Source organism: Triticum aestivum, chromosome 7B (assembly GCF_018294505.1).
Source record: "Triticum aestivum cultivar Chinese Spring chromosome 7B, IWGSC CS RefSeq v2.1, whole genome shotgun sequence".
Classification (NCBI taxonomy): domain Eukaryota; kingdom Viridiplantae; phylum Streptophyta; class Magnoliopsida; order Poales; family Poaceae; genus Triticum; species Triticum aestivum.
The window spans coordinates 727,380,210-727,407,214 of NC_057813.1; the positions used below are offsets into that span (position 1 = coordinate 727,380,210).

Here is a 27,005-nt window from a genome sequence, read left to right on the forward strand (position 1 = left end):
CCAACTCCAATACACTACCCCAAACAGACGTCCGTTTTATTCGGATTTCGTCTGTTTAGGAATGAGGATGGGGTCGTATCCGCTCGGATTTGGGTTTGCGTTGGCAACGCGCGGCTTCTTCTTCGACCGCATCAAATTTTCAAGATATATATTACTATTTTTGATGGATTGATGCAAACTATTTTTGAAGATAATTTCTAATTCAAACTTCAAGGTGAAACCTTTTTCTTTTATTATCTTGAGAAATGATAAGCTTAGAACTTCAGTTATATGAGTATATCAAAATTTAGGAAGCCATTTTGCATTTCGTCCCGGGCCCCCAATTTTTTGGAAACAGCCCTGGCACCCAACAATGCGTGAGAGTGAATGGCTTGTCTTTGTGTCGGGTCTTGAACGCCTCCAAAATTTGGAATGCCTACACAATCAAACATGCGGCCAACATGAAAGGACATAGAATGCATGAAACTTAAATGTCATGCCAACATGAATGGATGCATGATGGAAAAGGGAGAGGTTCATACCAAGTCACCAAGGCCTAGGCCGCTCACGGGACGGGCTTTGACACTCTCAAGCGCGGCACCATATTTGTTGCATTCTTGTTGGATGATTCCCCACCTTTTTTGGATTGAATTGATGCCGCGGGTGCTTGTGAATTGGTAGGGGGGCAAACTTTCTTCGCTCATGAAAGTTCTTGCAAACTCTTGTCCAAAAGATGGCTCTCAGCAAAAAAGACAGTCAGAACAGTACATGAACAATAAACTTTTTACAAACTCCAAATTTATCTTTTTTGCTGAGAGCTACCCAAATGTCCAAATGATCAGAAAATTGGAGCGGACCTCATGCATCAAAATATCTACCATGGAAAAAATGGATATTTTTGAATTTTTCTAGTATTTTTTTAATAAAAATTCTTCAACACGGGCTCAGAAATGGATATTCGGTATTCAGCACGTTAATTACTAATCCCCCGGTAAAGAAATATAAGAGCCTTTAGATCAGTAAAGCAGTGATCTAAAAATCTAAAAACACCTATATTTCTTTAAATGGGTAGTAGCAAGTACATTTTGAATGTGGATGGGAGTGGCTGATTATTCAGGTGAGTGATTCTTTTGCGAAATGATGTTTGTAGAGATGGTTTCACCTGGATGAGTGGGTGGATAGCATGCAGCATTATGAGATAAGCGCAGGGGTTTTGTGCAAAAGTATCAAGCCCTCCCGGTCTTGCCTCATCTGCACTATGCACGATCTCTTCGTTTCTATATAAGCAGCCCCAAAGCTTGTACAGGTGACAGACACAGCCCGGTCTTCCTGCGTCTCTCTTGTACCTGGACGCCCTCGGAGCAGCTAGCTGCATCTCTACAAACCATCCAGGTTAGTTCAGCATCTAGTTTATGCTCCCGGTAATTATCTTATCTTTGCTCATCGTCTTTGTGAACGTAATGAGACGTCTAAGTGGTACATACCTAGTATAGTAGGCAGCAGTTGTTTGGAGGAGAGATGGCGCCGGCGGCATTGACGGCGTTGGACGCGAGGGCGCCACGGGCGGAGGGCCTGGCGACGGTGCTGGCCATCGGCACGGCGGCACCGGACAACTGCGTGTACCAGGCCGACTACCCGGACTACTACTTCCGGGTCACCAACAGCGACCACCTCCCCGAGCTCAAGCAGAAGTTCAAGCAGATATGTAAGTTTGGTTGAGCAATTAGAATAAAGAACTATAAGTATATATGGATGGTAAATAGAATACTACTAGTATTTTAGTTGCCCATAAGTAGTACATCTTGTTTTAAGTTTCGGTTTCAGGAAAAGCAAGTGCTTTTGGTCTGCATTTCGACCAAGAGAGAAACTTCCACTTGAAACTCAGCCAAAAAATTATAATTTTTTTCATGTATTGTTGGACTGGCTGAAATATCTTACCAAAAGGTAATTATATCGGTGTCTACTGGAACTGACTGAAATTCTGTGAATTTCATTCACTGTTTCCATCTTCTGGGTGAGTGCAGGTGAGGGGTCCATGATCCGGAAGAGGCACATGCACATGACCGAGAAGCTGCTTGAGCAAAACCCCAGCATGTGCGACGAGTTCAACGCCCCGTCACTGGACGTGCGCCAGGGCATCCTCCTCACCGAGGTCCCCAAGCTCGGGATGGCTGCGGCGCAGAAGGCAATCAAGGAGTGGGGCCAACCGTTGTCGAAGATCACACACCTTGTGTTCTGCACCCGGCAATCCGTGGGCTTGCCGGGTGCCGACTACCATCTCATAAAGATGCTTGGCCTCAACCCGTCGGTGAGGCGCGTCATGTTGTACCTACAAGGCTGCTTCGCCGGCGCTACAGCGATCCGTGTGGCAAAGGACATTGCCGAGAACAACCATGGAGCACGCGTCCTCATCGTCTGCTCGGAGATCACAGCCGCCACCTTCCGTGGCCCCTCAGCCACGGGGTCCCACCTTGATAATCTCGTCTCCCAGGCGCTCTTCGGTGACGGCGCCGCCGCGATGGTTGTTGGTGCTGACCCCAAGGAGCCCATGGAGAAGCCAATTTTCCAGTTGGTCTCAACAAGCCAGACCATCCTGCCCGAGTCGGATGGTCTCATCGAAGTAAACCTCTTGGAGGTTGGGCTCACCATCCACATCGACAAGGACGTGCCTAGGATCATCTCAAAAAATATTGAGCATGCGTTGACCAACGCCTTTGCGCCACTCGGCATCGATGACTGGAACTCCATCTTCTGGGTGGCGCACCCCGGTGGGCCGGCAATTCTTGACATGATCGAGGCCAAGGTCAACCTGAACAAAAAGCGGATGAGTGCCAGCAGGCACGTCCTGTCCGAATACGGCAACATTGCCGGCGCCACTGTCCTCTTCATTCTGGATGAGATGCGTAAGCGCTCTGCCGAGGAGAACCATGCCACTACTGGCGAGGGCATGGACTGGGGCGTCCTCTTCGGATTTGGCCCCGGCATCACCCTCGAGACCGTCGTCATCCGGAGCATGCCTATCAACACCACCACATGATCCATACTAGTGGAGAGCATGTGTGGTGGCAGAAACGTTTCTTTCCTGAATAAGTCACCTTATCAGCATTTTCATTGTTGAATAAGTTACCTTCTCTTGAAGTGTATTAGGCTCTCGTTGCTAATCAAGTTGTATTGTGCTATACTATTTGTGATTGTTATTTAATAATTTTTCATGCAAAATTGACCATCGAAGTAGGTAAGACCCTGTTAACGAAACACTAAATAAGCTAAAAATGGTGGGAAAATTGTGATGATCCACCGCAATACCGCGAACCTGTAATCACGTAAATAGAAGCTTGGATTACTTAGGTTATGACCCATGTGGTATGCATTCAACCCTGTTTTGCAATGTCTTGTTGCAGAGTTCATGGAACTAGCTACATAGCACCATTTAACGGTCATCCCTTTTATCCTTTTATATAAGTAAACGTATGGATATCTTCTATGAGCAATGATTTTGGTCTGTAGTCTTTGACACGGGAGGTTTCTTTTAAAACACCCCCCATATTTTTTTCGAAAAGGGGGTTTGCCCCAGCCTCTGCATCAGAAAGATGCATACGACCATATTATTAATAAGCAAAAGATTCAACAGAGGTCCCATAGTCTCAAACAAAGAAACAAGTGCTCAACAAGGAGCACGAAAGCACAAAAAGGGACAGCCACAACCGGCAGGCAAAAACAGATAGAAAACTAAACACCTATCCTATTACATGACCGCCATCCAAACAGGTTGAAGATAGCCCGAGCTACCGTCTCCCATCAGATAGAACCAGTACCCAAATGCTCTCTGGCCTCCGTCGAAGTGAGTAGCGACCACATACGGATGAGTGTAGTGGCCCTGAAGATAACCTGCAAGAAATGAATATTTTTTGTTCTATTAAAAACCAAATCGTTTCTGCAGTTCCAGATTGCCCAGAGTAAAGCACATACTCCTAAATGGATATGTCTCGCTGTTACTACGTCAATCCCATCGAGCCACGTCCCAAATAACGTGTTGATAAAATTCGGAGGCGTTATATTAAAAGCTATATGGATGGACCTCCACAAAATCTTTGCCAAAGGGCAATCAAGAAAGAGGTGTCTGATTGATTCATCACTATCACAAAAACTACATCTTTTAGAGACCGTCCAGTTGCGCTTCGCCAAATTGTCTTTAGTTAAGATGACTTGTTTGTGGACAAACCACATAAACACTTTGATTTTTAAAGGCAGTTTGACTTTCCAAACATGTTTCGAACTAGGAACAACGCTAGCGTTGATAATATCCAAATACATGGATTTAACTGAAAACTCCCCATTCTTAGTTAGTTTCCGGCGAAGCTAATCTGACTGTTGAGAGAGTTGGACATCCATCAATCGTCTCATAAGATGGAGCCAAGCTTCTCAACGATTTCCTACTAGCGTCCTCCTGAATTGAATATTAAGAGGATTTGACTGTAATACTGTTGCAACGTAAGCGTCTCTTCGCTGAATAATATTATAGAGAGAAGGATATTGGATCGCAAGGGGTGCCTCCCCTAGCCATGTATCCTCCCAGAATCTTGTGGAAGTACCATTTCCAACTACGAACTTTGTCCTATTGAAGAAGGCTGATTTCACTTGCATGAGTCCTTTCCAAAAAGGCGAATCAGTCGGTCTTACCGTCACCTGGGACAAAGTTTTGGACTGAAGGTACTTAGCACGAAGAATCTGTGCGAAAGTGGCATCCATCTCTACAGATAACTTATACAGCCATTTGCTGAGAAGACATCTGTTCTTTACCTCTAAATTTTCAATGCCTAGACCCCCCCTGGTCTTTCGGCCTACAAATTATATCCCACATAGCGAGTCTGTATTTTCTTTTTAATTCATCGCTTGCTAGAAGAAGCGCGATCGAGAAAAATCTAGCCTTTTCCGTACTCCAACTGGTACTTCGTAAAAAGACAATAAAAACATAGGCATACTCGTGAGAACCGAATTAATCAGAATCAATCGTCCTCCGTATGACATAAGCTTGCACTTCCAGCAGCTCAGTTTTTTCTCAAATCGATCTTCAATGCTCTTCCACTCTTTGTTAGAGAGCTTGCGATGGTGAATTGGTATACCCAAATATGTGAAGGGTAAAGATCCCAATTCACACCCAAACAATTATTTGTAAGCTTATTGTTCTTTTTTAGCTCTTCCAAAGCAGAACAATTCACTTTTGTGGAAGTTAATCTTCAACCCCGATAATTGTTCGAATAAGCATAAAACAAGCTTCATATTTCTATCTTTAGCCAAATCATGCTGCATAAAGATGATAGTATCATCAGCATACTGTAGGATAGACACTTTCCCATCAACTAAATGCGGGACGAGGCCACCAACCTGACCATCATCCTTGGCCCTTCCTATTAAGATTGTCAACATATCAGCGACAATATTAAACAGAATCGGCGACATCGGATCTCCTTGTCGCAGGCCCTTGTGAGTCTGGAAATAATGACCTATGTCATCATTAACCCTGATTCCAATACTCCCTTTTTGCGTGAACGAATCTACCTGGTCTCTCCAGGCCTGATCGAAACCTTTCATACGCAAAGCCTGCTGAAGAAATGACCATTTTACCTTGTCGTGCGCTTTCTCAAAATCCACTTTAAAAACCACCCCGTCAAGTTTTTTCGTGTGGATTTCATGGAGCGTTTCATGCAGAATCACAACCCCTTCTAGGATGTTTCTGTCCGACATGAAAGCAGTTTGGGACGGCTGAACCACAGAATGTGCAATCTGTGTAAGCCTATCAGTCCCAACTTCGGTAAATATTTTAAAGCTAACATTAAGAAGAGAGATCGGCCTAAATTGCTCAGTCTTCACAGCCTCTGTTTTCTTAGGAAGAAGCGTGATAGTACCGAAGTTCAAGTGAAACAGCTGCAACTGTCCCAAGAAAAGGTCCTGGAACATCGGGAGCAAGTCCCCCTTAATAATGTGCCAACACTTCTTATAAAACTCCACCGGAAAACCATCCAGTCCTGGAGCTTTATTATTTTTCATTTGGGAAATTGATTCAAATAACTCTTTCTCCGAAAATGGGGCTGTCAAAATATCGTTCTCATCAACTGCGAGCTGAGGAACATCCTCAACCCTCGACTCATCCAAAGAAACAAAATTGTCCTCAGGAGGCCCAAACAGCTCTTTGTAGTAATTGGTGATATATGCCTTTAGGATCTCCTGCCCTAAAATCATTCCCTCATCTTGCTCAAGCTGAAAAATTCTCTTCTTTCGGTGCTTGCCATTCGCAATCATGTGGAAGAATTGTGTGTTATCATCCCATTGGACGATTTTGCGAACTTTAGCTCGTAGTGCCCATTCAACTCCTCCTCACGGAGCAGTTCTTTCAATCTTAACTCCACCTCCACTTTAGTTTCCAGTTCTCTGGTATCTAATATGGAGGACTTCGCTTTTAAATCTAGGGATTGAATAAGCAAAAGGAGCATTTCCTTCTCAGCCTTATAAATCCCACCTAGATGCTTAGCCCAACCCCGCAAGAATTGTCGTAAATGTCTAATCTTATTTTGCCAACGCTCAACATTCGTTCTCCCTCCTGAATCTTTAGCCCATTCTCTTGCTATTAGATCTAGAAACCCCTTCTCTTTCAAACCACGCTAATTCGAAAGAAAACGTACTCTTGTTCCCCACGTGCGTTGTGGGGTATGATCGAAGATTGTGCGAGAGAGCGCTTGGACCGTCACAAGGGAAACTTCTGTTCCCACTCGACGCTCACTAGGACCCGGACTAGCTTCTCAAAGGTCGGGACTGGTAGTGTGTTAGCCCAAGTGAACTTTCTACCAGAAAGCTCAATCTCTCGAAGGTCTAAGCTTTCAATAATTGTATTAAACATAAACGACCATCTGCCGTCAAAGTTATCATTGTTTTTTCGTCCCGTCTATGGATAATGTTTAAATCCCCCCAATCAGGATTGGGAGCTGCTCGTTACCACAAATACGGACTAAATCCGCCAAAAAGTCTGGTTTGAGTTCTGGTTGTGCGGCACCATATACCGCCACCAAGGCCCAATTAAACCCATCTGCCTTAGACCGAACCCGAAACTTGACCGCAAAGTCTCCGATAACCACATTCCTAACTTCCAATGAGTCGCATTTAACCCCAAGTAAGATCCCACCGGATCTTCCTCTTGGAGGTAGTCAATGCCAATCAAAGTCAACCCCTCCTAACAGAGTACTAAGGAACTGGGGGGGTGAAATTGTCCCTACCAGTTTCTGACAGGGCAATAAAATTCAATTTGTGATCAATAGAAGCATCCACTAGAAACCTTCTTTTAGCCAAGTCCTTAAGACCTCTACTATTCCAAAAAAATCCTTTCATATTTCATCATGAAATTTTTTAGTTGTTCGGATCCTAGCACTTCTACGCACGGCCGATGCCGGATAAATCCTACGATTCCATTTGCGTTTAGGTTTGTTTTGTTCCTCTACCCGGTCCTCACAACCGAGCTCGATGGACACATCCACTTGGCAATCAGCAATAATGGAGTCCCTTGGGGAAATAGAATAGGCGTCCTCCTCATTCTCAGGAAGTGAGGGTGCCAGACCCACGCAAAAGCTATCAAGCACATTGACCCCCAAAGCATCTACATCAGAATCATTCATAGGTTTAACAACCGCTAGGTTTCTAATCATCTCTAAAGCACGCTCTGCTTCAAGATCCAAAAGATCATTAACAGACTTAGCGACTTCAACGTCAATTCTACCCAGAGAAACACCCAACTTATTTGCATTATGAATAATCTCATCATTAGAAAAATGCAAGATAATACTGGAAGTGTTGATTGACATACCAGTAGTGACCTCAATATCACGAAGCTTGGCCGCCCGCATGGCGCACCATAGCTGCATGTCATCAACATCCGACTGATCTTGTAGACGATAGCTCATCCATAGACCATCAAAGACCGGGTCCGGAATCCCTCGAGGTGCGGGAAGCACATCAACAACGCAGCCCGGCATCGCCGGACTTCTCATCCGCAGAAAAGCACCATCCCGATCGAGGAGAGCGGGGGATCAGAGAGCCTCCTGCCCATGATCCTTGATGTCTACTACACAACCTTCTTCTTGTAGATGTTGTTGGGCCTGCAAGTGCACATGTTTGTAGGACAGTAGCAAATTTCCCTCAAGTGGATGACCTAAGCTTTATCAATCCATAGGAGGCGTAGGATGAAGATGGTCTCTCTCAAACAACCCTGCAACCAAATAACAAAGAGTCTCTTGTGTCCCCAACACACCCAATACAATGGTAAATTGTATAGGTGCACTAGTTCGGCGAAGAGATGGTGATACAAGTGCAATATGGGCAGTAGATATAGGTTTTTGTAATCTGAAATAATAAAAACAGCAAGGTAACTAATGATAAAAGTGAGCGTAAACGGTATTGCGATGATAGGAAACAAGGCCTAGGGTTCATACTTTCACTAGTGCAAGTTCTCTCAACAATAATAACATAGATAGATCATATAAAAATCCCTCAACATGCAACAAAGAGTCACTCGAAAGCCACTAATAGCGGAGAACAAACATAGAGATTATGGTAGGGTACGAAACCACCTCAAAGTTATTCTTTCGGATCGATCTATTAAAGAGTTCGTATTAGAATAACACCTTAAGACACAAATCAACCAAAACCCTAATGTCACCTAGATACTCCATTGTCACCTCAAGTATCCGTGGGCATGATTATACGATATGTGTCACACAATCTCAGATTCATCCAACTAACACAAAGTACTTCAAGGAGTGTCCCAAAGTTTCTATCGGAGAGTCAAGAAAACGTGTGCCAACCCCTATGCATAGGTTCATGGGCGGAACCCGCAAGTTGGTCACCAAAACATACATCAAGTGGCACGTGATATTCCATTGTCACCACAGATAAACACGGTAAGACATACATCAAGTGTTCTCAAAGTAAAGACTCAATCCAATAAGATAACTTCAAAGGGGAAACTCAATTCATCACAAGAGAGTAGAGGGGGAGAAACATCATAAGATCCAACTATAGTAACAAAGCTTGCGATACATCAAGATCGTGCCATAGAGAGAACACGAGAGAGAGAGAGAGATCAAACACATAGCTACTGGTACATACCCTCAGCCCCGAGGGTGAACTACTCCCTCCTCGTCATGGAGAGCGCCGGGATGATGAAGATGGCCACCGGTGATGGGTTCCCCCTCCGGCAGGGTGCCGGAACGGACTCCCAGGAGGTTTTTGGTGGTTACAGAGGCTTGCGGCGGCGGAACTCCCGATCTATCTTGATATTCGATGTTTTTAGGGTACGTAGGCTTATATAGGAAAGAAGTCGGTCGGGAGGTGCTCGAGGGGCCCACGAGACAGGGGGCGCGCCCTACAGGAGGGCGCCCTCCTATCTCGTGGCTGCCTCGAGGATCTTCTGACGTGAACTCCAAGTCTCCGGGATCATATTCTTCCAAAAAATCACGCTGCCGAAGGTTTCATTCCGTTTGGACTCCGTTTGATATTCCTTTTCCTCGAAATACTGAAACAGGCAATAAAACAACAATATGGGCTGGGCCTCCGGTTAATAGGTTAGTCCCAAAAGTAATATAAAAGTGTATAATAAAGCCCGTAAACATCCAAAACACATAATATAATAGCATGGAACAATCAAAAATTGTAGATACATTGGAGACGTATCAATCCTCCCCACCCTCGCAGCGAAGCTCCGTAGTCCGACCAAACTGCATCTCTGGACCAACGAACGTCCTCGAGTCCGTCCCCGAAGATTGAGATATCATCGGAGACACACTGCCAGAAACCAACACTGGTGGTAACTCAAGTTCCACCGGCTTGTCCATCTCCACGCGAATACTCCATAGACGACTAGGCGCAGAACGCGCATCAAAAGACCCAAAGCGAAGAGTGTTCATCGGGGTCGAGGAGCCAGACGGCCCCGTAGAAGACTTATCCGCCTTATCCAACAGCGAATCCGGCCCCTTAGCCTCTCCCGTGATGTGCTCTCTGACTCCTTACTCTGATCTCCGGAGGCCCCATCCCCCTCAGTCATATTCATGTCCTAGGTGTCATTCCCCTCGCCCTCCTGAGGGATCGGAGTATCCTCAATCTCAAGCTCAAGCACATAGACGCTGGCATGTGTCCACTTGAGCACATCTGAAACAAACTCCAAGCTGACAACACTGACCAGCAATCTCGCTGCACCATGTGCCTGAGTGAAAGGCAAGTCCACTTGTTCTGTCTTCCCAATGAGAGAACCCATACTCCAAGCTACCAGGAAGTGATTAATATATTTGCGTGGTGCACCATAGAAACGAACCCAAACCTTCTCCAAAGGTGTACCCTCAGGCTCCTTCTCCTTCCACTCATCAAATGTAAGGACAATGTTCGTACTCTGAACTCTACACATGCCCCATTTGAGGATATGTAGCTGGTCCTCCTTAGTGGGAAAATCAACCTTGTAAGTCTGGGTCTCCAACTTGACAAGGTCCCACTGGTGATTACCTGGAACAAGATCCTGCAGCTGACGCACAATCTGTGCCTCTATAAAACTCCCATTATTCACCTTAACGACTGCGGGAAAGGAACTCTCATGCACGTGCGTCAAAGGTGCCACATCAGGTGACCCAAAAACATAAGTTCCTGACAACAGACTCCATAAATGGTGACCACCGGCTTGGGGCCAGAAAGAAGAGGGCAGTCAGCGGACTTATCCTGCGATCTACAGCAGTAATCACACAGTTCTGTGGTACACTCTACCACAAAATGACCTGGCTCTCCACATCTATAGCACGGTAACTTCTTCTTCTTCTTAATATCCCACTTAGATAAATTTTCACCATTACGCTTATCCCGAGCCTTTTCAGAAACAGCATCATTAGCCTTAGCCGCCGGAATACTGACTGCAGCCAAAGCCTAGAATGTGTCTACAGCCACCTCGGGGAGCGCAGGAGAGGGTTCCTGCTCAGTCACAATAGGCACGACAGTAGCCACCACGGTCGTATCAGCCGGCGGCGGAGGAGGCCACGGTGGAGGTGGGCGGCACCCCCCTCCTCTCCCGCCACGGAAAGCATAGTGAGCTCCTCAATTGATTAAGAATGTTCATACAACCGTTCATTACAGCATACACCATGTAGGGTGAACGCTATCAAGGACGCTGTCTATTCTATTGTCAAAACTAAACTTTGTCATCTCATGAGCCACCATATTTGCCTGGGATTGATCTTCAAGATGTTAAAATTTTGAATAAGCTTGATGATGCTAAGCACTTCTATCTTAAGATCATCAGTTGGGACCAGTGAAGTGTTTCATTTGCAAGATAGGAAACCACAAAAGAACAGACATATTCTAAAATAATGTGTTTGTGGAGGGTGATACCAATGTATAGACTGGCGACACATGCACAAAATTGCAACACAACATCACGACCAAATAAGTTTTCTATTTAACACCATTTTCTATTTATTCTTATATCAACTAAATGGATTTTGTTAATTGTGAAACTATGCACACAATTCGAGCAAAATATTTTTAGGTGGCACAAAAAGTTTGGGGCCAAAAGGAAATACATAAAAATAGGTTTATATTTAATTGGTTATTTTAACTACTATTGGACGTCTTATTAATTTGATAAGATTTAATTTTTGGGTCAAATAATGTTGGGCTCAACATGTCAAAGATCAGTGGAATTTATAGAATATGGTGAACTTTTTAGTTTTAATGTTTGATGAAATAATTTATTTGACTTTATTTTAAATTTGAATTGGGCTTTGATTTTTATCAAGTGGCAGTCTGGCTTAGCAAGCCTGATGACATGTCATCATTAGGGGGAGGTCACCGCAGCTAACGACTTGAGGTGTTACATAATTTTCCCATTTCTGAAATTTCATTGTTAAATGATTGAGGAATATATCACACTATCCATTAGTTCAGTCAAGCTCACCACAAGTCCACACATTATTGCCAATTGAGTAAGTCTTATTGGCGGGGAGAATAGGCTATGTGTGTGTGTTGGAGAGAGAGAGAGGGAGAGAGAGTGAGGAAGATGGAGGGGGGAGAGTGTGTGTGTGAGGATTTGATGGTAAAAAAGGTCACCAATGTCATAATATTGAACTCTTAAAGTTAATGTGGCCCCGTTGCAACGCACGGGCGTTCTTCTAGTTCAACTAATTCAACTAAACTAGTTCTATTAATTTTCAGATCATTACACAATTTCTTCCACAATTTGCAGATCATTACATCCAGGCATTACGTGAAATGGTATTCTCCGTCGGGAGCTATGACCTGCTCAAGCAAAAAACTCACCACTTCCTATTGAAGTGCTCGTATGTGGTCCTTTGGTAGGAGCATATCCCGCATCTCCACCATCTTGAAGGAAGGAGATCAATATGAATATATTAGTTGTGTGTATATATATTAGATCATGATAAAAAAATTATGAATAGTGTTTACGTACCCAAATATTTCTTCCATCTCTGCTCCTTTCAGTTATAAAGTGAATGTTCTCGCAAATCGTAGTATGCACATAAATTGTTTCCTGGTGCCTACCTCATGCACTTTACGAGGATAGAATTCAATCAGATAATAATAAAGCATGATAATGGTATTGAAATTAGAATTAAAGAGATGCACGAACGTAGCTAATAGTACTTAATTACCCTGTGTCGCGACCATTTCAGCTTTGATTCTTATGCACCGATAACCTCTTTGGTGAACATTTTCCAAACCCTGCCCGGAAAAAAAGTATAAAGGAGTTATTAATTACTTGATACCAGGAAATGAACTAAAGAGACCAACATAATGCGATAATGATTGAAATTACCTGTCGAGCATCAATTTTAGGTTGGTGTAATCTTTAGGGTCTTTATTTAGCGAGTCTAGTACTTAAACTTTTCCCTCGTCAACTCTAATGATTAGAAGGATCCAGTGAAAACTACGCACACGTTTGTATAGACGGGCATGCATAACTCATCAAGTACTACACTTAACATCAAGTAAGCAAAAAAGAACTTGTAGTACAAGACAGTAACACTTGTCTGAAGTTGTAAGGAAATACTATTTCTGGTTGTGTATTTAGTTCCTTCAAAAACATTAGCTAGTTATGCTCTGTGTCATCTTTGTGGTTTATTGACATAGTTTCATTAACAATATTTGGGTCAATGGACCCAATGCCATAGACTCCATCTCTTTTCATTTCAAAAATCTTCATTTTACATAATAAAGCAAGGTGATATTCTTAGTTTCGTCCTGCTTAAATGATTTTATTATTTGTACTTTTTTTACTATCTGATGAGGTGGTACTATTCATGTGAAATTCTGTCGGTCTTTTAGTGCGTTGGGAAAACAATAGTCAAAGGCGCAATGCCTCAACCGGCTGGGCTGGACCTTCCTTTGATGGGCCTGCTCCTGCCACCTTGACAAAAAAAGAGTTAAAATGTATGTTTCGGCTGGGTATCGAACACCGAGCTATTTTTGAATTTTGAATTTGGATCATTTTTTGGCTTGTTTTTTTGCTCGTTTTTTTTGCTTGAATTTTTTTTCAAATTTCTTTCTCGACCTAGATCTGGTACGTTCTTTGTGCCGGGGGAGCTCCACATGTGGCCTAAAGTAGAGGGGGAGGGAGGAGAGGCCGTGAGGAGGAGAGGAGGGAGGAGAGACCGTGAGGATCAGGAGAGGAGGGAGGAGGAGGTCGCCGGAGAGAAGGAGGAGGACCGTGAGCAGGAGAGGAAGGAGGAGCACCATGAGGAGGAGAGGAGGGAGGAGGAGGTCGCCGGAGAGGAGGAGGAGGATCGTGAGCAGGAGAGGAAGGAGGAGCACCGTGAGGAGGAGAGGAGGGAGGATGAGGTCGCCGGAGGAGCACCGTGAGGAGGAGAGGAGGGAGGAGGAGGTCGCCATAGGATGAGCACCGTGAGGAGGAGGAGGTCACCGGAGAGGAGGAGATGGAGTGGAGGAGAGGAGGAGAGGAGGAGATGGAGTGGAGGAGAGGAGGAGAAAAATAAAGGGGTAAGTGGCTGGCCGCCCCTTTTCTACTTCTGTCCCAACTTAGCAGTGGCGCACCGTGCACTGGTTCGCCATTGCTATTTTTTTGAATTGTGAAGGCGGGAAAATAGTAGTGGTGCACTATTCACTGATGCGCCATTGCTTTTGTTTTTGCATTTTTTTTGAATTTTTTTGCCTCCAGATTTTAAAAGCATCGTAACTTTTATTCTGTTAGGTTTTTGGGATTCTGAAAATCTTCAACGAGGTTCCCCCAGTTGAATTCGGATGTAACTTTTCGAGTAGATGATTTTTCATATAAAAACTTTTTAATCCGAGTTCGTATGCAAAAGTTATACCCATTTTACTAAATTCTGGAGAGATTTTGCAAATAAATTCGAAATTCATATTTGTAAATTTTCCCAACAACTAGACCACATATCACATGGGAAACTTATTTTCTTTTATATTCTTGACATTTCCATCATTTTCTATTATTTTTTTAAAAACCGAAGGCGGTCCATGGGGGGGGGGGGGGGGGGGGTTGATGCATTTGTTGAAATTTTTGGTCAAAGTTAGTAAAGGCGCACCGTGGGTGTGGTGTGCCATTACTAGTTTCGAAAAAACAAAATTGTGAGTAGTGGCGCACCGAGGGTGTGGTCCGCCATTAATGTCCATATTAGCTATAGCCATTTTTCTAGTAGTGCTTCCTCGACCCGACCAACCTTGATCCATAGGAACCATTGTTTTCTCCCGTTGCAACGCACAGACATTTGTGTTAGTAACATACAGTAGACAAAGGATATAAATTCAGAAGAATATGTGCAGTCGAACTTTTCTAATACAAGAGCCAATAGGGAGTTAAATTAAAGAAACTTGCAAAGATTAAATTGGCTGACATCAGCCGACTGAGACTTAACCCAGTCTGAGTCCATTGAGGCCTAGCTGCCCCCGCTAAATTTTGAGGTGTAAATGAGTGAAATTTCTATTGATTATTCATTGTGGCATCATTTAGTTAGTAACGCGAAAAAGAAAAATATAGACGACTTTTCTTTCAATGCAAAATCAGAGATAAAGCATCTGAAAGAAAACATAGGAAACTTGACACCACTAAAGCCTTACTTCTTTTATTGTACCACTTCTACGGAGTTAAGTTTTGGTATCACCGTTCAAATTTATGTATTGTGGTTGTAATTAACTCAAATGACAATCATGTTGTCAAGATTGCATTTTACTCTCTCCATCCCGAATTATTGGTCACAGAGATGGATAGCGATGAAGTATTAAATAGTGTGTCAACATTATTATGTCGGCAGATTAAATCGGACAGAGATTTAATGGGTGTTTGGTTCAGGGACCTTTTAGTCCCAGAGACTAGAAAAAGTCCCTAAAAAGTCCCTAGGAACCAAATGAAAGGGACTTTTTCTACAGGGACTAGAAAAAGACTCTACTAAAGAGTCCTTTTAAATTAATCCCTGGGACTAGAAAAAGTCTTAGGACTTCTGAAACAAACATCCCCTTACTCCAACGGAACACATGACAAATGCTGGCTGAATCTGGCCACGCTAGCAGTAAATACTCAACCGGCTCAATCATTTATTTTCTTGCAGAAATGCATGTGCCGTGCTTCTCGGGTCTATATTTGTATCTCACCATAAATGATGCACATGATGGCTGCTGGCGCTGCTTGCATGGCCATGTACACAGTATGGTCGATGCACATCAAATACAGATCAGTCAATCAATACATTAATTCGTTGTTCCAGTGATACACATGCATGCAGTTCAAAAAAACACTACTCTTCAACGCACGGACGAAATGGCACCGCGAGGTCTGGAGTACGCCAACTCCAATACACTACCCCAAACAGACGTCCGTTTTATTCGGATTTCGTCTGTTTAGGAATGAGGATGGGGTCGTATCCGCTCGGATTTGGGTTTGCGTTGGCAACGCGCGGCTTCTTCTTCGACCGCATCAAATTTTCAAGATATATATTACTATTTTTGATGGATTGATGCAAACTATTTTTGAAGATAATTTCTAATTCAAACTTCAAGGTGAAACCTTTTTCTTTTATTATCTTGAGAAATGATAAGCTTAGAACTTCAGTTATATGAGTATATTAAAATTTAGGAAGCCATTTTGCATTTCGTCCCGGGCCCCCAATTTTTTGGAAACAGCCCTGGCACCCAACAATGCGTGAGAGTGAATGGCTTGTCTTTGTGTCGGGTCTTGAACGCCTCCAAAATTTGGAATGCCTACACAATCAAACATGCGGCCAACATGAAAGGACATAGAATGCATGAAACTTAAATGTCATGCCAACATGAATGGATGCATGCTGGAAAAGGGAGAGGTTCATACCAAGTCACCAAGGCCTAGGCCGCTCACGGGACGGGCTTTGACACTCTCAAGCGCGGCACCATATTTGTTGCATTCTTGTTGGATGATTCCCCACCTTTTTTGGATTGAATTGATGCCGCGGGTGCTTGTGAATTGGTAGGGGGGCAAACTTTCTTCGCTCATGAAAGTTCTTGCAAACTCTTGTCCAAAAGATGGCTCTCAGCAAAAAAGACAGTCAGAACAGTACATGAACAATAAACTTTTTACAAACCCCAAATTTATCTTTTTTGCTGAGAGCTACCCAAATGTCCAAATGATCAGAAAATTGGAGCGGACCTCATGCATCAAAATATCTACCATGGAAAAAATGGATATTTTTGAATTTTTCTAGTATTTTTTTAATAAAAATTCTTCAACACGGGCTCAGAAATGGATATTCGGTATTCAGCACGTTAATTACTAATCCCCCGGTAAAGAAATATAAGAGCCTTTAGATCAGTAAAGCAGTGATCTAAAAAACTAAAAACACCTATATTTCTTTAAATGGGTAGTAGCAAGTACATTTTGAATGTGGATGGGAGTGGCTGATTATTCAGGTGAGTGATTCTTTTGCGAAATGATGTTTGTAGAGATGGTTTCACCTGGATGAGTGGGTGGATAGCATGCAGCATTATGAGATAAGCGCAGGGGTTTTGTGCAAAAGTATCAAGCCCTCCCGGTCTTGCCTCATCTGCACTATGCACGATCTCTTCGTTTCTATATAAGCAGCCCCAAAGCTTGTACAGGTGACAGACACAGCCCGGTCTTCCTGCGTCTCTCTTGTACCTGGACGCCCTCGGAGCAGCTAGCTGCATCTCTACAAACCATCCAGGTTAGTTCAGCATCTAGTTTATGCTCCCGGTAATTATCTTATCTTTGCTCATCGTCTTTGTGAACGTAATGAGACGTCTAAGTGGTACATACCTAGTATAGTAGGCAGCAGTTGTTTGGAGGAGAGATGGCGCCGGCGGCATTGACGGCGTTGGACGCGAGGGCGCCACGGGCGGAGGGCCTGGCGACGGTGCTGGCCATCGGCACGGCGGCACCGGACAACTGCGTGTACCAGGCCGACTACCCGGACTACTACTTCCGGGTCACCAACAGCGACCACCTCCCCGAGCTCAAGCAGAAGTTCAAGCAGATATGTAAGTTTGGTTGAGCAATTAGAATAAAGAACTATAAGTATATATGGATGGTAAATAGAATACTACTACTCTAAGTAGTATTTTAGTTGCCCATAAGTAGTACATCTTGTTTTAAGTTTCGGTTTCAGGAAAAGCAAGTGCTTTTGGTCTGCATTTCGACCAAGAGAGAAACTTCCACTTGAAACTCAGCCAAAAAATTATAATTTTTTTCATGTATTGTTGGACTGGCTGAAATATCTTACCAAAAGGTAATTATATCGGTGTCTACTGGAACTGACTGAAATTCTGTGAATTTCATTCACTGTTTCCATCTTCTGGGTGAGTGCAGGTGAGGGGTCCATGATCCGGAAGAGGCACATGCACATGACCGAGAAGCTGCTTGAGCAAAACCCCAGCATGTGCGAGTTCAACGCCCCGTCACTGGACGTGCGCCAGGGCATCCTCCTCACCGATGTCCCCAAGCTCGGGATGGCTGCGGCGCAGAAGGCAATCAAGGAGTGGGGCCAACCGTTGTCGAAGATCACACACCTTGTGTTCTGCACCCGGCAATCCGTGGGCTTGCCGGGTGCCGACTACCATCTCATAAAGATGCTTGGCCTCAACCCGTCGGTGAGGCGCGTCATGTTGTACCTACAAGGCTGCTTCGCCGGCGCTACAGCGATCCGTGTGGCAAAGGACATTGCCGAGAACAACCATGGAGCACGCGTCCTCATCGTCTGCTCGGAGATCACAGCCGCCACCTTCCGTGGCCCCTCAGCCACGGGGTCCCACCTTGATAATCTCGTCTCCCAGGCGCTCTTCGGTGACGGCGCCGCCGCGATGGTTGTTGGTGCTGACCCCAAGGAGCCCATGGAGAAGCCAATTTTCCAGTTGGTCTCAACAAGCCAGACCATCCTGCCCGAGTCGGATGGTCTCATCGAAGTAAACCTCTTGGAGGTTGGGCTCACCATCCACATCGACAAGGACGTGCCTAGGATCATCTCAAAAAATATTGAGCATGCGTTGACCAACGCCTTTGCGCCACTCGGCATCGATGACTAGAACTCCATCTTCTGGGTGGCGCACCCCGGTGGGCCGGCAATTCTTGACATGATCGAGGCCAAGGTCAACCTGAACAAAAAGCGGATGAGTGCCAGCAGGCACGTCCTGTCCGAATACGGCAACATTGCCGGCGCCACTGTCCTCTTCATTCTGGATGAGATGCGTAAGCGCTCTGCCGAGGAGAACCATGCCACTACTGGCGAGGGCATGGACTGGGGCGTCCTCTTCGGATTTGGCCCCGGCATCACCCTCGAGACCGTCGTCATCCGGAGCATGCCTATCAACACCACCACATGATCCATACTAGTGGAGAGCATGTGTGGTGGCAGAAACGTTTCTTTCCTGAATAAGTCACCTTATCAGCATTTTCATTGTTGAATAAGTTACCTTCTCTTGAAGTGTATTAGGCTCTCGTTGCTAATCAAGTTGTATTGTGCTATACTATTTGTGATTGTTATTTAATAATTTTTCATGCAAAATTGACCATCGAAGTAGGTAAGACCCTGTTAACGAAACACTAAATAAGCTAAAAATGGTGGGAAAATTGTGATGATCCACCGCAATACCGCGAACCTGTAATCACGTAAATAGAAGCTTGGATTACTTAGGTTATGACCCATGTGGTATGCATTCAACCCTGTTTTGCAACGTCTTGTTGCAGAGTTCATGGAACTAGCTACATAGCACCATTTAACGGTCATCCCTTTTATCCTTTTATATAAGTAAACGTATGGATATCTTCTATGAGCAATGATTTTGGTCTGTAGTCTTTGACACGGGAGGTTTCTTTTAAAACACCCCCCATATTTTTTTCGAAAAGGGGGTTTGCCCCAGCCTCTGCATCAGAAAGATGCATACGACCATATTATTAATAAGCAAAAGATTCAACAGAGGTCCCGTAGTCTCAAACAAAGAAACAAGTGCTCAACAAGGAGCACGAAAGCACAAAAAGGGACAGCCACAACCGGCAGGCAAAAACAGATAGAAAACTAAACACCTATCCTATTACATGACCGCCATCCAAACAGGTTGAAGATAGCCCGAGCTACCGTCTCCCATCAGATAGAACCAGTACCCAAATGCTCTCTGGCCTCCGTCGAAGTGAGTAGCGACCACATACGGATGAGTGTAGTGGCCCTGAAGATAACCTGCAAGAAATGAATATTTTTTGTTCTATTAAAAACCAAATCGTTTCTGCAGTTCCAGATTGCCCAGAGTAAAGCACATACTCCTAAATGGATATGTCTCGTTGTTACTACGTCAATCCCATCGAGCCACGTCCCAAATAACGTGTTGATAAAATTCGGAGGCGTTATATTAAAAGCTATATGGATGGACCTCCACAAAATCTTTGCCAAAGGGCAATCAAGAAAGAGGTGTCTGATTGATTCATCACTATCACAAAAACTACATCTTTTAGAGACCGTCCAGTTGCGCTTCGCCAAATTGTCTTTAGTTAAGATGACTTGTTTGTAGACAAACCACATAAACACTTTGATTTTTAAAGGCAGTTTGACTTTCCAAACATGTTTCGAACTAGGAACAACGCTAGCGTTGATAATATCCAAATACATGGATTTAACTGAAAACTCCCCATTCTTAGTTAGTTTCCGGCGAAGCTAATCTGACTGTTGAGAGAGTTGGACATCCATCAATCGTCTCATAAGATGGAGCCAAGCTTCTCAACGATTTCCTACTAGCGTCCTCCTGAATTGAATATTAAGAGGATTTGACTGTAATACTGTTGCAACGTAAGCGTCTCTTCGCTGAATAATATTATAGAGAGAAGGATATTGGATCGCAAGGGGTGCCTCCCCTAGCCATGTATCCTCCCAGAATCTTGTGGAAGTACCATTTCCAACTACGAACTTTGTCCTATTGAAGAAGGCTGATTTCACTTGCATGAGTCCTTTCCAAAAAGGCGAATCAGTCGGTCTTACCGTCACCTGGGACAAAGTTTTGGACTGAAGGTACTTAGCACGAAGAATCTGTGCCAAAGTGGCATCCATCTCTACAGATAACTTATACAGCCATTTGCTGAGAAGACATCTGTTCTTTACCTCTAAATTTTCAATGCCTAGACCCCCCTGGTCTTTCGGCCTACAAATTATATCCCACATAGCGAGTCTGTATTTTCTTTTTAATTCATCGCTTGCTAGAAGAAGCGCGATCGAGAAAAATCTAGCCTTTTCCGTACTCCAACTGGTACTTCGTAAAAAGACAATAAAAACATAGGCATACTCGTGAGAACCGAATTAATCAGAATCAATCGTCCTCCGTATGACATAAGCTTGCACTTCCAGCAGCTCAGTTTTTTTCTCAAATCGATCTTCAATGCTCTTCCACTCTTTGTTAGAGAGCTTGCGATGGTGAATTGGTATACCCAAATATGTGAAGGGTAAAGATCCCAATTCACACCCAAACAATTATTTGTAAGCTTATTGTTCTTCTTTAGCTCTTCCAAAGCAGAACAATTCACTTTTGTGGAAGTTAATCTTCAACCCCGATAATTGTTCGAATAAGCATAAAACAAGCTTCATATTTCTATCTTTAGCCAAATCATGCTGCATAAAGATGATAGTATCATCAGCATACTGTAGGATAGACACTTTCCCATCAACTAAATGCGGGACGAGGCCACCAACCTGACCATCATCCTTGGCCCTTCCTATTAAGATTGTCAACATATCAGCGACAATATTAAACAGAATCGGCGACATCGGATCTCCTTGTCGCAGGCCCTTGTGAGTCTGGAAATAATGACCTATGTCATCATTAACCCTGATTCCAATACTCCCTTTTTGCGTGAACGAATCTACCTGGTCTCTCCAGGCCTGATCGAAACCTTTCATACGCAAAGCCTGCTGAAGAAATGACCATTTTACCTTGTCGTGCGCTTTCTCAAAATCCACTTTAAAAACCACCCCGTCAAGTTTTTTCGTGTGGATTTCATGGAGCGTTTCATGCAGAATCACAACCCCTTCTAGGATGTTTCTATCCGACATGAAAGCAGTTTGGGACGGCTGAACCACAGAATGTGCAATCTGTGTAAGCCTATCAGTCCCAACTTCGGTAAATATTTTAAAGCTAACATTAAGAAGAGAGATCGGCCTAAATTGCTCAGTCTTCACAGCCTCTGTTTTCTTAGGAAGAAGCGTGATAGTACCGAAGTTCAAGTGAAACAGCTGCAACTGTCCCAAGAAAAGGTCCTGGAACAACGGGAGCAAGTCCCCCTTAATAATGTGCCAACACTTCTTATAAAACTCCGCCGAAAAACCATCCAGTCCTGGAGCTTTATTATTTTTCATTTGGGAAATTGATTCAAATAACTCTTTCTCCGAAAATGGGGCTGTCAAAATATCGTTCTCATCAACTGCGAGCTGAGGAACATCCTCAACCCTCGACTCATCCAAAGAAACAAAATTGTCCTCAGGAGGCCCAAACAGCTCTTTGTAGTAATTGGTGATATATGCCTTTAGGATCTCCTGCCCTAAAATCATTCCCTCATCTTGCTCAAGCTGAAAAATTCTCTTCTTTCGGTGCTTGCCATTCGCAATCATGTGGAAGAATTGTGTGTTATCATCCCATTGGACGATTTTGCGAACTTTAGCTCGTAGTGCCCATTCAACTCCTCCTCACGGAGCAGTTCTTTCAATCTTAACTCCACCTCCACTTTAGTTTCCAGTTCTCTGGTATCTAATATGGAGGACTTCGCTTTTAAATCTAGGGATTGAATAAGCAAAAGGAGCATTTCCTTCTCAGCCTTATAAATCCCACCTAGATGCTTAGCCCAACCCCGCAAGAATTGTCGTAAATGTCTAATCTTATTTTGCCAACGCTCAACATTCGTTCTCCCTCCTGAATCTTTAGCCCATTCTCTTGCTATTAGATCTAGAAACCCCTTCTCTTTCAAACCACGCTAATTCGAAAGAAAACGTACTCTTGTTCCCCACGTGCGTTGTGGGGTATGATCGAAGATTGTGCGAGAGAGCGCTTGGACCGTCACAAGGGAAACTTCTGTTCCCACTCGACGCTCACTAGGACCCGGACTAGCTTCTCAAAGGTCGGGACTGGTAGTGTGTTAGCCCAAGTGAACTTTCTACCAGAAAGCTCAATCTCTCGAAGGTCTAAGCTTTCAATAATTGTATTGAACATAAACGACCATCTGCCGTCAAAGTTATCATTGTTTTTTCGTCCCGTCTATGGATAATGTTAAAATCCCCCCCCCCCAATTAGGATTGGGAGCTGCTCGTTACCACAAATACGGACTAAATCCGCCAAAAAGTCTGGTTTGAGTTCTGGTTGTGCGGCACCATATACCGCCACCAAGGCCCAATTAAACCCATCTGCCTTAGACCGAACCCGAAACTTGACCGCAAAGTCTCCGATAACCACATTCCTAACTTCCAATGAGTCGCATTTAACCCCAAGTAAGATCCCACCGGATCTTCCTCTTGGAGGTAGTCAATGCCAATCAAAGTCAACCCCTCCTAACAGAGTACTAAGGAACTGGGGGGGTGAAATTGTCCCTACCAGTTTCTGACAGGGCAATAAAATTCAATTTGTGATCAATAGAAGCATCCACTAGAAACCTTCTTTTAGCCAAGTCCTTAAGACCTCTACTATTCCAAAAAAATCCTTTCATATTTCATCATGAAATTTTTTAGTTGTTCGGATCCTAGCACTTCTACGCACGGCCGATGCCGGATAAATCCTACGATTCCATTTGCGTTTAGGTTTGTTTTGTTCCTCTACCCGGTCCTCACAACCGAGCTCGATGGACACATCCACTTGGCAATCAGCAATAATGGAGTCCCTTGGGGAAATAGAATAGGCGTCCTCCTCATTCTCAGGAAGTGAGGGTGCCAGACCCACGCAAAAGCTATCAAGCACATTGACCCCCAAAGCATCTACATCAGAATCATTCATAGGTTTAACAACCGCTAGGTTTCTAATCATCTCTAAAGCACGCTCTGCTTCAAGATCCAAAAGATCATTAACAGACTTAGCGACTTCAACGTCAATTCTACCCAGAGAAACACCCAACTTATTTGCATTATGAATAATCTCATCATTAGAAAAATGCAAGATAATACTGGAAGTGTTGATTGACATACCAGTAGTGACCTCAATATCACGAAGCTTGGCCGCCCGCATGGCGCACCATAGCTGCATGTCATCAACATCCGACTGATCTTGTAGACGATAGCTCATCCATAGACCATCAAAGACCGGGTCCGGAATCCCTCGAGGTGCGGGAAGCACATCAACAACGCAGCCCGGCATCGCCGGACTTCTCATCCGCAGAAAAGCACCATCCCGATCGAGGAGAGCGGGGGATCAGAGAGCCTCCTGCCCATGATCCTTGATGTCTACTACACAACCTTCTTCTTGTAGATGTTGTTGGGCCTGCAAGTGCACATGTTTGTAGGACAGTAGCAAATTTCCCTCAAGTGGATGACCTAAGCTTTATCAATCCATAGGAGGCGTAGGATGAAGATGGTCTCTCTCAAACAACCCTGCAACCAAATAACAAAGAGTCTCTTGTGTCCCCAACACACCCAATACAATGGTAAATTGTATAGGTGCACTAGTTCGGCGAAGAGATGGTGATACAAGTGCAATATGGGCAGTAGATATAGGTTTTTGTAATCTGAAATAATAAAAACAGCAAGGTAACTAATGATAAAAGTGAGCGTAAACGGTATTGCGATGATAGGAAACAAGGCCTAGGGTTCATACTTTCACTAGTGCAAGTTCTCTCAACAATAATAACATAGATAGATCATATAAAAATCCCTCAACATGCAACAAAGAGTCACTCGAAAGCCACTAATAGAGGAGAACAAACATAGAGATTATGGTAGGGTACGAAACCACCTCAAAGTTATTCTTTCGGATCGATCTATTAAAGAGTTCGTATTAGAATAACACCTTAAGACACAAATCAACCAAAACCCTAATGTCACCTAGATACTCCATTGTCACCTCAAGTATCCGTGGGCATGATTATACGATATGTGTCACACAATCTCAGATTCATCCAACTAACACAAAGTACTTCAAGGAGTGTCCCAAAGTTTCTATCGGAGAGTCAAGAAAACGTGTGCCAACCCCTATGCATAGGTTCATGGGCGGAACCCGCAAGTTGGTCACCAAAACATACATCAAGTGGCACGTGATATTCCATTGTCACCACAGATAAACACGGTAAGACATACATCAAGTGTTCTCAAAGTAAAGACTCAATCCAATAAGATAACTTCAAAGGGGAAACTCAATTCATCACAAGAGAGTAGAGGGGGAGAAACATCATAAGATCCAACTATAGTAACAAAGCTTGCGATACATCAAGATCGTGCCATAGAGAGAACACGAGAGAGAGAGAGAGATCAAACACATAGCTACTGGTACATACCCTCAGCCCCGAGGGTGAACTACTCCCTCCTCGTCATGGAGAGCGCCGGGATGATGAAGATGGCCACCGGTGATGGGTTCCCCCTCCGGCAGGGTGCCGGAACGGACTCCCAGGAGGTTTTTGGTGGCTACAGAGGCTTGCGGCGGCGGAACTCCCGATCTATCTTGATATTCGATGTTTTTAGGGTACGTAGGCTTATATAGGAAAGAAGTCGGTCAGGAGGTGCTCGAGGGGCCCACGAGACAGGGGGCGCGCCCTACAGGAGGGCGCCCTCCTATCTCGTGGCTGCCTCGAGGATCTTCTGACGTGAACTCCAAGTCTCCGGGATCATATTCTTCCAAAAAATCACGCTGCCGAAGGTTTCATTCCGTTTGGACTCCGTTTGATATTCCTTTTCCTCGAAATACTGAAACAGGCAATAAAACAACAATATGGGCTGGGCCTCCGGTTAATAGGTTAGTCCCAAAAGTAATATAAAAGTGTATAATAAAGCCCGTAAACATCCAAAACACATAATATAATAGCATGGAACAATCAAAAATTGTAGATACATTGGAGACGTATCAATCCTCCCCACCCTCGCAGCGAAGCTCCGTAGTCCGACCAAACTCCATCTCTGGACCAACGAACGTCCTCGAGTCCGTCCCCGAAGATTGAGATATCATCGGAGACACACTGCCAGAAACCAACACTGGTGGTAACTCAAGTTCCACCGGCTTGTCCATCTCCACGCGAATACTCCATAGACGACTAGGCGCAGAACACGCATCAAAAGACCCAAAGCGAAGAGTGTTCATCGGGGTCGAGGAGCCAGACGGCCCCGTAGAAGACTTATCCGCCTTATCCAACAGCGAATCCGGCCCCTTAGCCTCTCCCGTGATGTGCTCTCTGACTCCTTACTCTGATCTCCGGAGGCCCCATCCCCCTCAGTCATATTCATGTCCTAGGTGTCATTCCCCTCGCCCTCCTGAGGGATCGGAGTATCCTCAATCTCAAGCTCAAGCACATAGACGCTGGCATGTGTCCACTTGAGCACATCTGAAACAAACTCCAAGCTGACAACACTGACCAGCAATCTCGCTGCACCATGTGCCTGAGTGAAAGGCAAGTCCACTTGTTCTGTCTTCCCAATGAGAGAACCCATACTCCAAGCTACCAGGAAGTGATTAATATATTTGCGTGGTGCACCATAGAAACGAACCCAAACCTTCTCCAAAGGTGTACCCTCAGGCTCCTTCTCCTTCCACTCATCAAATGTAAGGACAATGTTCGTACTCTGAACTCTACACATGCCCCATTTGAGGATATGTAGCTGGTCCTCCTTAGTGGGAAAATCAACCTTGTAAGTCTGGGTCTCCAACTTGACAAGGTCCCACTGGTGATTACCTGGAACAAGATCCTGCAGCTGACGCACAATCTGTGCCTCTATAAAACTCCCATTATTCACCTTAACGACTGCGGGAAAGGAACTCTCATGCACGTGCGTCAAAGGTGCCACATCAGGTGACCCAAAAACATAAGTTCCTGACAACAGACTCCATAAATGGTGACCACCGGCTTGGGGCCAGAAAGAAGAGGGCAGTCAGCGGACTTATCCTGCGATCTACAGCAGTAATCACACAGTCCTGTGGTACACTCTGCCACAAAATGACCTGGCTCTCCACATCTATAGCACGGTAACTTCTTCTTCTTCTTAATATCCCACTTAGATAAATTTTCACCATTACGCTTATCCCGAGCCTTTTCAGAAACAGCATCATTAGCCTTAGCCGCCGGAATACTGACTGCAGCCAAAGCCTAGAATGTGTCTACATCCACCTCGGGGAGCGCAGGAGAGGGTTCCTGCTCAGTCACAATAGGCACGACAGTAGCCACCACGGTCGTATCAGCCGGCGGCGGAGGAGGCCACGGTGGAGGTGGGCGGCGCCCCCCTCCTCTCCCGCCACGGAAAGCATAGTGAGCTCCTCAATTGATTAAGAATGTTCATACAACCGTTCATTACAGCATACACCATGTAGGGTGAACGCTA

At 44.5% G+C, this 27,005-nt stretch overlaps 1 protein-coding gene and 1 pseudogene across 2 annotated transcripts; both read left to right on the plus strand.

The window, feature by feature from the left end:
* The first annotated feature begins 1,269 nt into the window (after nucleotides 1–1,269).
* LOC123159113 (chalcone synthase 2) lies at nucleotides 1,270–3,198 on the plus strand. Of its 2 annotated transcripts, none has more exons than XM_044576919.1 (3): nucleotides 1,270–1,371; nucleotides 1,473–1,684; nucleotides 2,004–3,198. In XM_044576919.1, exons 2-3 carry the CDS (start codon nucleotides 1,498–1,500, stop codon nucleotides 3,014–3,016), a joined length of 1,200 nt encoding a protein of 399 aa, XP_044432854.1. In that variant the 5' UTR covers nucleotides 1,270–1,371; nucleotides 1,473–1,497; the 3' UTR covers nucleotides 3,017–3,198. The 2 variants fall into 2 exon arrangements, with proteins under 2 accessions (XP_044432854.1, XP_044432855.1); XM_044576920.1 differs by having other exon boundaries at nucleotides 1,304–1,371; nucleotides 1,468–1,684.
* Nucleotides 3,199–17,136: 13,938 nt separating this feature from the next.
* Nucleotides 17,137–19,037, plus strand: LOC123159651 (chalcone synthase 2-like; annotated as a pseudogene).
* The last annotated feature ends 7,968 nt before the right edge of the window (nucleotides 19,038–27,005 follow it).